The 14,907-nt window shown below is 38.1% G+C and overlaps 1 protein-coding gene across 1 annotated transcript in view; it reads right to left on the bottom strand.

Moving 5' to 3' along the window:
- LOC122815716 (sodium- and chloride-dependent GABA transporter 2-like) overlaps positions 1 to 14,907 on the bottom strand; it is a 925,986-nt gene that overhangs the window by 31,459 nt on the left and 879,620 nt on the right. The window contains exons 12-13 of the mRNA XM_044088464.1: positions 12,510 to 12,612; positions 3,412 to 3,512 (exon numbers count right to left, since the gene is read on the bottom strand). Coding sequence (XP_043944399.1) covers positions 3,412 to 3,512; positions 12,510 to 12,612 — 204 coding nt within the window. The remainder of the gene's footprint in view (positions 1 to 3,411; positions 3,513 to 12,509; positions 12,613 to 14,907) is intronic.

The raw sequence follows: 14,907 nt of genomic DNA, 5'->3' as shown, positions 1-14,907 counted from the left end.
TTTGGAAACATTACATGGACTTATTGTCTTACTGCGGTAGTGGTGCTGAGGTAGCGTTGTCGCCTCACAGTAAGACATTGTCCTGTTTGATTCTCAGCTAGAGCGTCTTCTGTGTGGAGACATGCGTGAATGGGCATACCTTTGTTGAAGGTTGTGCGTCAGGGCCGGCAACTCGGCACATAAAAATCTACTGCCAATCATTAGCGGACCGGAGTTCCGCTGTGGCGACCCCTAACCGGGAAAAGCCGAAAGACACAAACAAACAAAACATGGACTTATTGTCAAGTTTCCATTGTATGCTCAAGGATTGTAAATGCAAATCTCAAAACATCAAGAATTTAAGTTTTATTGCAGAGAATCATATACTATCTCTGAAACTGCTACAGCTTGAACTATTCCCTCTTCTCCAAGGTATAGCAGTCTCTGAGTTAGTATATGTAAGTGAGTGGTGAGGTTCTCACTTTATTGCTGATGTGAGCATTCAGTGGGCAGCTAAGCTGAAAGAATAATTTGCTGTGATGGGTCAGTAACTGTAACATTCTAAAGACATGCGTCTGGAGCATTTCTCCCCGGGCCTCCGCTGAAAACAGGATCTGTGGAACCTAGTCGGACTTTCCCGGTCAACAAATGTTAAATAAAAAAAAAAAAAAAAAACTGTGTGCTTGTGTGAACAGAGCTCAATTAATCTTATTTTATTTAATCATTTTTCTTACAGCTGGACATCTCAGATATTTAATTGGGCAGCAAAGTAGCTAATATTTTAAAATTTTAGGGGTGGGTGTGTGGGCATAATCTGACTGACTAATGCAATGTGTTCAATTATTCTTTTATGGATCTGTAGGACTAATGTGATCAGTAGAATCCTGTGGAGAAAAGGACTAATGCGATCTGGGGAAAGTAAGTTGGAAAGGAATACTTTATTGTGGGGGCTGTTATCTGTAAAACAAAATTTCAGTACATTATGTGGCCATTATTTTTTTATTCCAATCAGATGTTTGAGGTATGCACAATCAGAAAAGTGACTAGAACTTCTGGATTGGAGTAGGTGTTGGCTGCAGATGAAAACAACTTACCCTTTAGTCATTTGCTCAGTTTAACCAACCTGGTTTTACAAGACTAGTATGTATTTACGTGAAATAAAGTGGACTATTAATTCTCTCTCTCTTTCTGTCTCTCTATAACTATTGTTTTGTGGGAAAGTTGAAACTGTCCTCAATTTCACTAAATATCCCTGACTTGTTGACTTATATTATTGGTTTGTTTCTCATATACTTTCTGGTCTTTTGGTAAATTATTAAAAACTACAAAAACAGAATAATGACAGACATTTGAATTTCAGACTTCTTATCAGTCAGAAATTACACGCCAATGCAAACACTGTTAGTCTAGCAACCTTCTGATAGTATAAAAGCAATATTTAAAATTCTGTCCACAAATTTGGGCATAAAATCATTATTTTTTCAGTTTTGTCCTTGATTCTTGTTGTAAAAGGCTGAGAGGTATTTTTTATCACAATCAGAGGAGATGCACACAGCTCATTTAACAGGTTAGCAAGTATAAAATAAACAAAATAAACTTGTTTCAATGATACTTGCACCAGAACAAAACCACCATCGCATTAATGAAAAAAAAAAAGATTTCTCAAAATGTGGTAGTTTTGGAACTAGTCATAAACATACCTCTTGACCACTTAAAGCAAAAAATCTGGAGAAAGCCATAAATAATGAGGAGGGGGAGGTCAAAGGCCCAAAATAGGGACAATTTTTAAATATTGCTTTTACAAACTTAGAAAGATGATTTTTTTTGCATTATCATGAATTTTCTGGAGGGTATGAAGTTTGAATTTTAAATATCTGTAATTTTTTTACTTCAGTCATCAGTGATTTACTAATGATTTGCCAGAGAACCACAATTTTATGAGAAACAGGCCAAAGATATGTGACAAAAATCTGGACATTCTGTGGAAATTTGTACAGCTGAGAGGTATGGCTGTAATACTGTGGAGAACATTTTACTCTGTTTTCATAGAGTTTTGACAAAGTGCTATTTCATCTAATTTCTGAGAGGCAAAACAGCTTTTGATGAAAAGTGATTCTAGAAAGTACTAGAACCATTAAAACTCAGATTAATCAAACCTTTCTTGAAAATAAATAAATGATTCCAGTTCATATAATGAGAAAGCAAAAAAGTAAAATTATGAAAGGTAACTTATTTTGAGTAGGGCCCCACTGTAATTGCAGGTATGCTTTTTTAACTAACCAAATAAGGTACGTATTCATCAGTTGATTCACTAAATAGTTATCGATTATAATTTTTTCAGGATTATAACTATGGAAATCTGGTCCTTAGGTAGTTTGTCTGTCTCTTTGTCTGTCCTATTTCAAGCACAAGAGCTCGCTTCAGGACATGGGAGAGCTCTCTGGTTAAATGATTTGCTCACAGTTGCAGAATTTGCAAGCAGAGATCGAAGAACTGAAAGATCTAGCATGAAGCCCATTAGCAGGTTTGAGATTTAACCCTGTAACATAAACTGCCAGAGTTCTTATGTTACTGCTTTATTAAAGGTGACTAAAGAACCTCCTGCAAAAGCATCATATAGATATGGTAGATCTGTGAGCAGTAAAACAGAATTGTACAGAAAAGGTGTATTTGAGAACCCAATACATGTGTATTTATATATATATATATATATATATATATATATATATATATATATATCTATATATCTATATATATCTATCTATCTATATATATATATATATATATATATATACATACACACATATGCACACACACACACACACACACACACACACACACACACACACACACATGTATGTACATATCTATATCTATATTTATAACTATAGCTATATATATATATATATATATATATATATATATATATATATATATATATATATATATATATATATATATATATATATAGAAAATGGGTCTACTTTGACCCATCGAAATTACAGTTAATCAAAGCTCACTTGCCCATTCCCAGTTCTTCGAAACTTCAGTTATCCAAAAGCATGGACTGCCAAAATCTTTTCCCTGTGAAAGGAACCACTTGGCCACCATGGTGAACTTTGCCCTTTCTGCAATGAAGTGCAATCTCAGAGTTGGAATATTTAAGTAGGGAGTGTGTGGGGGCGAAACTCCCCACTTTGGTGGGTTTAGTTTTGGTCCGTGTGGGTGTTTTCTCATGGTGGCCAAGTGGTTACTTTCACAGGAAAAGGATTTCGGCAGTCCGTGCTTTCGGATAACTGAAGTTTCGAAGAACTGGGAATGGGTAAGTGAGTTTTGGTTAGCTGTAATTTTGATGGATTGAAGTAGATCCATATAAAATATATTGCAATTTTATAAAGAAAATATCACAACAGTTGATATAACACAACTTACTGTACAGACTGCAGGTGTGAAGAAAAGCCAGCAATACTTAATTATTGGCAATGGTCTGTAGCCAATCATGTCTTCAATGTTGTCATAAAATCGATCAGCACCTAGATGGTAAAGGAGAAATAAATCAAATAATTGAGAAAAAAACTTATATTTATCATCAATCAAAATACATGTAGTTTAGCGAATTAACGAGCTGGTAATTCAGTAATCTGCAATGGATAAAAACAGACTATTATTATTGGTTAATAACAATCATTTGCCTAATTAGCTTTGCACAGTATTTGTGTATCAACACAAAAAGAAATAGGAGGAAGGAGGGAAGGAGAGACAGGGAGAAATGGAAAGACTAAAAATGTGTTTTTAATTTCTAGCAGTTAGAATATTCAAATCAGTTCAAATAGATATGTACAAGGGATCTAAGGTATGCGCTCCAGGTGTTTGAATGAGGTAGTTGCCTGCTATTACAAGGCATGGTCTGTATGCACCTGCCCTTAGTACATTGCAGTGGCAAAGGACCCTTTCCCCCACAATGCACCCATTTTACCTGGCAAAAATGTGTGCAGGCTCTCCTCTTGGGAAGTATTTTCCTTGGCTGTACTGCTTGTTAAACAATGGACATAGTTACATTTACCATATTTTTTAACAAAACTCAGCTTGTGTAAGCAGTAAGCATATTCCATATTCCTTTTAAATGTACAATCTACTGCATTTGAGAGAAAAGTTTTATACAAGTAATAATTGTTTAAAATATTGAAACCTAATGAGCAAAATTGTGAACATAACATACGAATACTTTCTTTTTCAGTAATTAAGAAATATTTTCTTAGCAAGAACATGCACATTTTTTTAATTCCTGACTTTTGCAATTTGTAGTAAACAATAAATGTGTTTCTGCATATTCGTTTATGTTTTATATTCTGACACTGTTTTCCTTTGAGTTTGAAAAATGTCTTTAGACCCACGGTGGTGGCGCTGCGGTAGCGTTGTCGCCTCACAGTAAGACGCTGTCCGGTTTGATTCTCAACTAGAGCATCTTCTGCGTGGAGACATGCGTGAATGGGTGTACCTTCACTGAAGGTTGTGCATCAGGGCTGGTAACTCGGCACGTAAAAATCAACTACCAATCATTAGCGGACCGGAGTTCTGCTGTGGTGACCCCTAACCGGGAAAAGCTGAAAGACGCAACAACAACAAGTGGATGTATATATGTATTTATTTATTTTTCTATGTTTACTCCAGACACTATGTGCAGTACTCTTACTTATAGGATACTGCTACTTTAATCTCATTGTGGGAGCTTCCTTTTTGTTTTCAACAGCATACAACAATCACATGTGAGACATTGTGCAATATATACTAGTAATTAAGCAAGTGAAATGAGGTAACAAAATGGAGGCTGTTGCTCATAAAATGACATTGGCTATAATACTGCAGTTGCTAGAACCCAATTTATGTTGGCATTTTCAAACATCTGTTTCAGATTTTTATGACATTTACTAAACAGTCTTGGATCAGGCACAACAATTTTCAATGACCATCAGTACACTGACATTATCATTAATGTTTTTGTTTTTCTTTTGGCTTTTCCCAGTTAGGGGTCGCTACAGCGGAACTCTGGTCCACTAATGATTGGCAGTAGGTTTTTACGGTGCCGAGGTGCCAGCCCGATGCCCAGCCTTCAACGAAGGCATACCCATTCATGCATGTCTTTCGAACACCACTCGACCACGGCGAGGACATGCAGACTCCACACAGAAGGCGCTCCAGCCGAGAATCGAATGGGAGAACCCCTTGCTGTGAGGCGACAATGCTACCGCTGCACCACCGCGGCAACTGACATTATCATTAATAATACTCATAATTCAGTGGTATCACTGTTATATTTATGGGACACCCATAACAGTTTCCAGCTGGTTTCTGTGTGGCAAATGGAACAAATTTTCCATAATGTCTTGTGGCAGTGATGGGGGTTACAATAATCTTTTCTATAAAGATGAATCTCATTTAAGCAAAACTAAAGAGGGTAATGGCTCTTTTCTTGCCTTAAACTCTGTAATTTAGCCAGATGTGGTTAACATTGCGGCTGTTTGAATATTATCAGTCACGCTTGCAAACTGAGGCCTGGCACTGAGCTGACCATCAGTGATCACACTGACTTACTGCAGACATTGATCGTCACAGTAATGATCATGCTCGCTAACAGCATGTGCTCACAGCAGCTGCACATTTCACCCTGGCGTAGTCGGGGGGGGGGGTCAGCTCTCGTTCTGTTCTGCTACCATCAGTTCCGCTCCTAACAGTTATCCTAGATTGTGAGATCAGATACCCGGAAGCCATTAATTTGTGAACTTTTAATGTTAAAACCATAGTCAGCGAGTTAGTATTGCATTGCAATTTATGCCTTGTGATGGCAGCCTTTTGTTAAATGTTATTAAATCAAACAAATAACATCTAACATAGACAGACAGTTCAGTGAATGATTCCGTAATGTTACATAAGGTCACCAACCTGGGACCATTTGCTCCCTTATGCTCTGTTTGCCATAAGGGAGATTTGTAGCCATGGAATTCATCTGTATGGCCATCAAACCAAGGGACTGCTGAACATAGAAAAAAAATGGAAATACTACATCCTATCCCATAATAGTACATTGTAACATATAACCCAGATACAGTTGATGTTAGGAGCCATATTACCATGGATAAAAGGTCACTTAACTAAAGCTCAATAAGTGCAGATCATCACTTAGAATAGGGTGGAAGGGTCAGGGAGTTTCACCCTGGAGACTGACTGATGGTGCTTATATCAAATGTAGAAAACAAATTCCTGACCACTTAGCAGAGGTCTACAAAATAATAGAAGGAGTGCTTACAATTGATAAGGTCTTCCAGCATGATAAATAGAAACAAATCATCTACAACATATATGTTCTGAAACCGAAATGAGATAAAGAAAGTATGATGGTTCCATGCAACCTGGTGCAGGCCGTGAGGCCTGAATGAGGCAGAAATAGCAACAGAAGTATTGTATACCAAAGGAAGGAGGTGAAGGTTCTTGCTTGCAAGACTTCAGTAGTGTAGCAGACCATGACAGTGTGGCAGGTTAAAAAAGAAGCACTAGTACTTTAGAATTTTTGAGGTCAAAGGGAAGAGTGTTGCTAATAAAATAAATACTATGCTGAATCTGTGTCTGTGTGTGCGTGTGTGTGCGTGTGTGTGTGTGTGTGTGTGTGTGTGTGTGTGTGTGTGTGTGTGTGTGTGTGTGTGTGTGTGTGTGTGTGTGTGTGTGTGTGTGTGTGTGTGTGTGTGTGTGTGTGTGCCACAGCACGCGCACACGTGTGTCTTGGGGGGGGTTCTTAATAGTCCAACAATAACTGAAGCAGCCCTACAGCATTGGTACTGGAGCTTTAATGGAGCATATGTTTCTGCAGTGACTTCAGGAAGCTGAATTTCATCTCCCAGTTTAATGCTTAAGACATGTTATATATTAAAAAGTGAAAGGCTGAGTTTTGCAAGGTACCTTATGAGGCAGGTGCCTCTCACAAAGAGGAAAAAGGAGAAAAATGACACAATGTGCTTCTAAACATAACAGACTATTTGAGTATACAGTTCTCTTGTTTGGGTTGCACAGGTTCCCTATAATGTCTTAGGTGATGGACCACCTCCTATGGCCGCACCCTCATTTTAAGCTGGCTGCCTACCTAGACAATGTATTTATCTATAGTCAGGTCTGGGTTAATCATCTTCTGTAAGCTGAAGCACTCCTCTGTGCACAACCAATTCTCAGAATTTATTGTCTAGGTGAATAATTTGGATGTTGGTCTGCATCCTGTGCTTCCAAAAGTGACTATGGATGAGTTATGCTCTTCCCTGTATCTTAGCAGAAAGTTGTCCTGTGCAGAGAAACAATGCATAGTTACTGAATTTTAATGTATGGCCATCATGTGGGCCTAGAAACCTATATTACTTCATCTTTGGCTGGACCTTCTAATTCTTCACCAGTTGTGTTCCTTTAAAATTGTTCAATCAAGACTGGGATAGAAACCCATGGATCACTTAGTGTTTTCTGGTCTTTAGACAGGTTCGTACAATGTTGTCAAAGGGATGTATTGAACCCCAGTAGCATTGATGCTGTTTCCCTTTCCTGGTATCCTCTTTCCCTCAGTCCATGGGTTCTGAGCTGGAGATAGAGGTATGTTGTGGTGGTGTGGAGTGCTTAGATAATGCACTGAAAAGTTTTCTCTCATCTAAGCTCATAAAGGATAATGGTCTGTGGCTGCCTGAAAGTAAATACAGAACATCTGATCCTGTAGACCTTGCAGGGGTCCTAAATGCTACAATAATTATACTAAATATATAGATCTCTTAGTTTATCATAGGAGCTCAAAAGAAGTTGTTGTCTTAAACAAGGCTGTGCCTTTGCTGGTAACCAAAAGTAAGAAGGCACGCAACATTACATCTTTGTTATTTAAGTATAATGAAAATGACCACATGTATGTGTGAAACTGACAAATGACCACGTGTATGTGTGAAACTGACAAATGAGCACGTGTATGTGTGAAACTGACATTCTTTAAATGGAAAATATAATGAGGAAAGTCACAGAGGGGAAGACCTGCATGCTATATTGGTATAAAACAGCCAAAAATCAGACTGACAATCAGAAGCAGCTACGGAGATAATCCATAAATACTATTGTGTAATTCTCTTCACATTACTGTGTGAAAGTAACTCATGTTTCCAAGTTTTGTGAGTCTATATAAATAGCTACCTCCTTGTCACATAGGGAAAAACTCACTGACTATGACCACAAAAAACTAGGTTTGAGTAGTGTCCCCCATGCGCTTTGAGATGAGTGAGTAGCCATTGTGACTTATTCATCCCAGGGGGATGGGAGGTAGTTTGGTCCAACACATCAGATATATGTCCTGCCAGGTGGAGACTAGTTAATGGTGCCAGGGTACACAAGGAACAGGAAATGTTCTTTGGCCTTCCAAGTGATGCTTAGCATTGTAGTCACAATATGTGCATGATTTTAAGCATGCATGTGCCATTGAGCCACTAGTGCAGATCCTGCTTTGGTAACACGATTGTAAACCCACCTAGGGTAGGAAGTTAGAAGTGCATAAAAATCTCCCATCAAGCAGCTGAAAATGATGCTACACAAGAGTCTAATTTATCTTCTGCACCTGCCCTTCACCGGAGTGAAGCCTAATCCCGGAGGGAAACCACACACTTTGGCTGGGGAGGGGAGAGGGTCTGGGAAGCAGCTGTTGATCACAGTATTAATGAGCACTGTAAATGATAAAAGCATTTTGTTTCAAAGGTTTTTTCCACACATAGCATATGTGGTCCCAGAAGGCTGGGTGTATATCCTAAGCTAATACCCTAAGACAGGATGACAACCTTGTCACTGCTAATACCCCCAATGTGTATCTCTTTAAAATATATATTTTAGGAAAATGAGACAGAAGGACAAGCAGACAGACATCATACACAAACACACACACACACACACACACACACACACACACACACACACACACACACACACACACACACACACACACACACACACACACACAAAGAACACACAGTATTAACAGGTTGAAATAGAAACACTGTGTATGAGATGCAGAAGCCCTTTTTTAATGACACATGACTGGAAAAACACTAGAAGGTGATCAGGTAGTAAAGCAATTCTTGGAGACAGAGAGAGAAAAATAACACACACAGTCATTTAGAATAAAACTGAGAGTAAAAAATACAAGAAGGGAGAACAAGTGGGAAAAGGGGGGGTGACTAGTCAAATGTTTCTAACTTTCAGAAGGATATTTGGAAAGGACATGGCAAAGTTGTTAGAAAGACATCAAAGATTAAGGCCAGGATTCAGAGACAGGCCTGCCAATAAGGCTGCCTTAAAAAGGACCTATTAGGAAGACTGCAGAATCCAGCGATTCAAAGACACATTAGCCACATTGAAGAAAGAACTGATTCTAATCTAATTTGCATGTCTCTAAATCACTCAATGAATACTGTAAGTGCTAACTGGCCCTTTTTTACTGCTCTTGCAGTAATCACAGTGGGCAGCCAATATAGCACATTTGCACTGGACCACCTCATTTATTACTCCCATACACACACACACACACACACACACACACACACACACACACACACACACACACACACACACACACACACACACACACTCCACCATGCATCTTAAACCTGTTCTTGAACTTAAAGAATACCCCTGATGTTGCCTTTTATTTTTCCCCTGATCTTAATAAATCATGAAAGATTACAGTCAATCAGCTGTTAGCCTTTGGAATTTCTTTCTTCTTTATTGCTAAGGCCTGTTGATCTATTAACTCTTAAATAGATTAAAGTAATGTACATAAAGACTCCTTGGTGTTGTCTGCAGCTCCCCCTGTTTTTGTTTGGAAGTTTTGAGCATAACCCCTGTACATCACAGACTCTTACAGTTAATCAATACTACCTGACATTAGAGTTCCATTCATCTTATTGTTCAGTAAATGCACATGGATGCAAGACCTGTAGCTCTATTAACTTTATATGTGGATTAGAGTAATATGTAGAAAATGTCTAGTGGTCTTCTATGCAGCAAAACCTGTTGTTTTATTACCTTTCCAGTGAGTAAACTTAAGAAAAACAACCTTAGTATCTAGTACTCTGCTCCCCCATTCATATCCATTGCTCATTACTCTAGGGGGAGTTAAGAGTTATGGACACTCCTACCCCTCACACACACACACACACACACACACACACACACACACACACACACACACACACACACACACACACACACACACACACACACAGATGAATGCACATGCATGCACGCGAACACATTTGCGAGCGAGCACACACACACAGACACACACACACACACACACACACACACACACACACACACACACACACACACACACACACACACACACACACACACACACACACACAAACACACACACATTCTCTGTTCATCACCCCCCACGTGATCACATTCATGGACACACTCACTCATTTATCCCTCACCTCCCCACACACACGTACACACATACCCTACATATCTCAAAACTAACACCCTTACTATGACTATCCAAACAAACATACACTAACATACACACTCAGCTGACACAATTCATGCCAATACATTCACTAACAGATGCAGCCACACACATACAAAGATGTGTGCACTAATCAACACTATCTGTCTGCTAAACTCCTTTGCACTTATCTCTAATGTGATCTCACCCTTTAAAAGTAATGTGTAAATATGAGCTTTTGTTAATTATCATGGCTGGTGGTAAGTATTTACGCAGGTGAGTGGTTTAATGAATTGCTCAGCTGCATAAAGCATTTAACACAGGCATTTTGAGGGAAGAACACATGGCTTCATTACCATATGTTGCTTCCCCAGAATGCCTCATTAGCTTTTGTAGCAGGCCAGACAGAGAGAGACAGTCCCCCATGGTGCTGCACCTCTTCGAGATAAGCACTGTGACAAGACTGCCTAGGATTCAGAAACGGTTACCGCTAACAGTAAAATGGGGGTCAGACTGGCAGTAACCTTTCTGAATTCTAACCTAAATGACGGAAAGTTTGAAGTTTTTACCATGTGCCATATGCAGTATTTACCTTAATAATATTTTGAAAAAAATATTGTCCAGGCAGAGATGTTTAAGAAAAGATGTACATAAGGCATGGGGGTATAAATAGTACGGAGAACTGTGAAGAGTGACAAGAATGTGTGGTGACTGTGTATGGAAAGAGTGATTTTAGTTTACGAAGTATGTGGGACAGGTAGGAAAGCACCAGAGAAAGAGACAACATAGGACACAGGCCGAGGAGAAACACAGAGATATGTGAGTGAGTTAGGTATGCAGTAGTTGTGCACATTTATTTATGTCTCTTATAAATATTCATCATGTGAGCCACAGCTAAAAAGTATAACTAAGCACCTCGACTTCCATGTGCACTGTGGTGACAGTTCGTTCCTTATTATTCTTGATGCCTAAGTTTGATAGATGCTGTTGCTTAGGAATGCTTATAGAAAATGCTTTTTTTTTACTTTGCTTTTTTGTTGTCAGTCATACATTATGTCTAATATGAAATATGTTTTATATCTGTTTCACAGGTCAGTAGTTTTTATGCTATGAGCTGTATTATGAAAATTAAACCAGTAAGAGTTAATTGTAATATAGACTGCACAGGCACTGTATTCATCAGCATTAATACATAATAATTATGACTGCAAAGCTAATGTACTCCCTAGCTGTAATATGTATCACATCATATTATGAATGCACAGACACAGTATTACATAACTATGACATATAGTATATTCTATTACAACTGAACAGATACTCTCCAGCTGTAGTATATAATATGTTACATTATGATTATACAGGTGGCCATGGTGGTGCAGCGGTTAGTGTTGTTGCCTCACAGCAAAAGGTTCTCTGGTTCGATCCTTGGCTGGAGTGCCTTCTGTGCGGAGTCTGCATGTTCTCCCTGTGGTCACATGGGTTTCCTCCGGGTGCTCCGGTTTCCTCCCACATCCCAAAGACATGCTGTAGGTGGATTGGACACTCTAAATTGGCCCTAGGTATGAGTGTGTGCATGTGTGTGTGCCTTCTGTGGAAGGTTGGGTGCCAGGCTGGCAACTCGACACCATAAAGCTCCACTGCCAGTCATGAGCGGACAGGTGATCCACTGTGGCGACCCCTAACCGGGAAAAGCCGAAAGAAGAAGATGATTTTACAGGCCATGTATTCCTTAACAGTAGCAGATAATATATTGTACAATGACTTCACAGAACTGTAACCTTAAAATGGCTGTTGTAACCAGAACTCATTAAAGAACACTACAGACACCTTTACTACATAAAATGGCATACATAACTATGATGGCTATAAAAATCAGTTTTGTGATTCTAAGATATACAAGCAATAAACAGCTAACTATTGTTTATAATGTTATTTTATATTGTTATCATCACTGTCTTTATGAGACAGTGGTACTTCATAAATTTTATATATGACCTTGTTGACAGCGGTCTGTACTTACCATATACCCAACCAATAGCAATACTTTGGGAAAAAGCCACAAACAGGAGACACATTCCACTTGCTGCATAATAATCAAAAATCTGGAATATGTACATCCCACCCTGCAGAAATAAATAAATAAACAAACAAATAAATAAATAAGCCAATTACTATGATTGTAGGCATTCTGAAGTCTATAATACTAATAATTATGTCATGAAAACCACAACAATTGTCCATATTCTCATTGCATTATTCAAAGTTTATACAAAGTAAAACTGTTTGTTTTACCTGGCTCATTCATAAATTAGCATAAGGTCACACACATGCAGAGACTGTATAAAGCTTATTTTACTGTAGTCAGCACAGGAGCTCCACCTTCCCCACTCTCTTATTAGATCAGATGTCCTGTTTTCTAAAACAAATATTTTTACCAATGCATAATTTTTGTCTTTTTTCCACCCAAAACCAATCATCAAGTCTCAGTTGCTCTCCTGGGGACATTTTTATTCCACTCCCTTGCTTATGGGATAAAGTGGATCTGGTTGGGAATATTTTTTATACTTTAAATCCTCCTATATTTGCTGGACAGTTCCCAGCCAAAGCAGAGCTGCAGTGCTTGATATTCAGTGTGCATTTCCTCATACTCAGTTATCACTAAATTGTTATATAGTGCTTAATGGAGCTTGTTAATAGTCTATCTGTACTGCAACAGCAACAACTAGCCACCACAATGGACACCCATGCAGCTATCAGCCTGCCTCCCCCAGAAAGAGTGACTCACTGTCATCCTCCACAGCTGGATTCTCAAACCAGCGAACTGCCTCCTCAGATCTTCAGGCTCAGTAACTGAACCTCGGTCACCAGGGCTGTGGTGAGGGTTCCATCTCTCTGCACCACAGAACTGGCACTTTTTACTTAAGCATAGTACTGGCATACAGTGTTGCATAACTTTTTATCACTTATAATAAATCTTTGTCATAGTATTAATGGACCCTTATGGGTTTCCACAGTACAATGTCTGCAGTGCAACAATTGGTTGAATCACTAGTTATGTTACTGTCATCACTCTCAGGGTTTCCCTGTAACGTGTGTAGGCATCAAGTATAAGAATAAGATGTTCAGGTGTGGTGATTCTGGTATGTTTTGGCCATCCCCACGTGTAACTTGGCCAGTATGGTACTGTCATGCCATATTTAATACAACCTTTATTTTAACGAGTCACATTTTACTTCAAGTTTCCAAATATAGTACAAACAGTATGAAATATGATAAACACATTGCAAATACTAACATGGAAACAACAATAAGTAGTTTCTGTATCAGTGATCAAATACCAGGTGAATAAAGTTACAGCTAGTCAATCACAGTTGGACAAATTACAAACTGATCATTGTTTTTTCTTTTCTTTTTTTTTTTTCTTTCAAAGGAAATCATTTTCAAAACTTTTTCTATTAGGGATGGTACAATTCTTTCTTTTTTGTTCAAAGTTTTCTTTTCCTTTGTGGTTGTGCAACCATGAAATTAGTATATATAGGTAGGGTACAAGGTTGTTTGTAGGGTTGCCACCTTTTCAGATGCCCAAAGTGGGACATTTTTGGTACAAACATCAGATTTTGCAGGCCGAAACATACCCACGGCCAGTACAAAGGACAGAACGTCACTTTTTTGCCTAAATAAAAGCTTATTCTTGTAGCAGTTTAGTTGCTTATTCTGTTTCTTATAACATTTAGGTGTTTCAGATACAGAATAACTGTTTTATGCAACTATTACATAAAATATAGGAAATCATTTTGTCCTAAAATCTCAGGCCATTTGCCATTTTTACAATTTTTTGCAGGACACAACTGCCCAAAGAGGGACTGTCCCTCACAAAGTGGGACAGGTGGTAACCCTAGTTGTTTGTTCCTTGGGGAAAAAAAAATAATATATATATATATATATATATATATATATATATATATATATATATATATATATATATACATACACACGTATATATAGCTTTGACTAGCTGAGTTCATCTGGTTGTAGCTTCAACCATATGTAACTAAATAATTAATAGTGGAACATGACTGCAATATTTCTGGTAACACTGCTAATATGGGTATGAGAAATAAATTCAAATGTACAACATTTTATTGGAAGACAATGTTAATATATTAAATGAGCCAACAAAAGAAACATTTTCTGAATTGAACTACACAAGAAAACTTAAATTTACAGTTTCCAAAAATTACATACTTAAATGTACGATTAGATTTTCAGTTTATTTTACTGACTGTCTAGAGATTTCCTGAAACTCATTGAAATTATGACAAATGTTAACAATTTCTGAACAGAATAGTTTCATTTACTACATGATGTATATCCTGTTCTGGACCAGTGTTTTAATTGACAGTATTTGATTTACCATG

Source organism: Protopterus annectens, chromosome 11.part0 (genome assembly GCF_019279795.1).
Source record: "Protopterus annectens isolate FY-2018-M chromosome 11.part0, PAN1.0, whole genome shotgun sequence".
NCBI lineage: Eukaryota > Metazoa > Chordata > Ceratodontiformes > Protopteridae > Protopterus > Protopterus annectens.
Note: the sequence above shows the minus strand (reverse complement) of the source record. Positions and strands in the feature narration are given on the sequence as shown.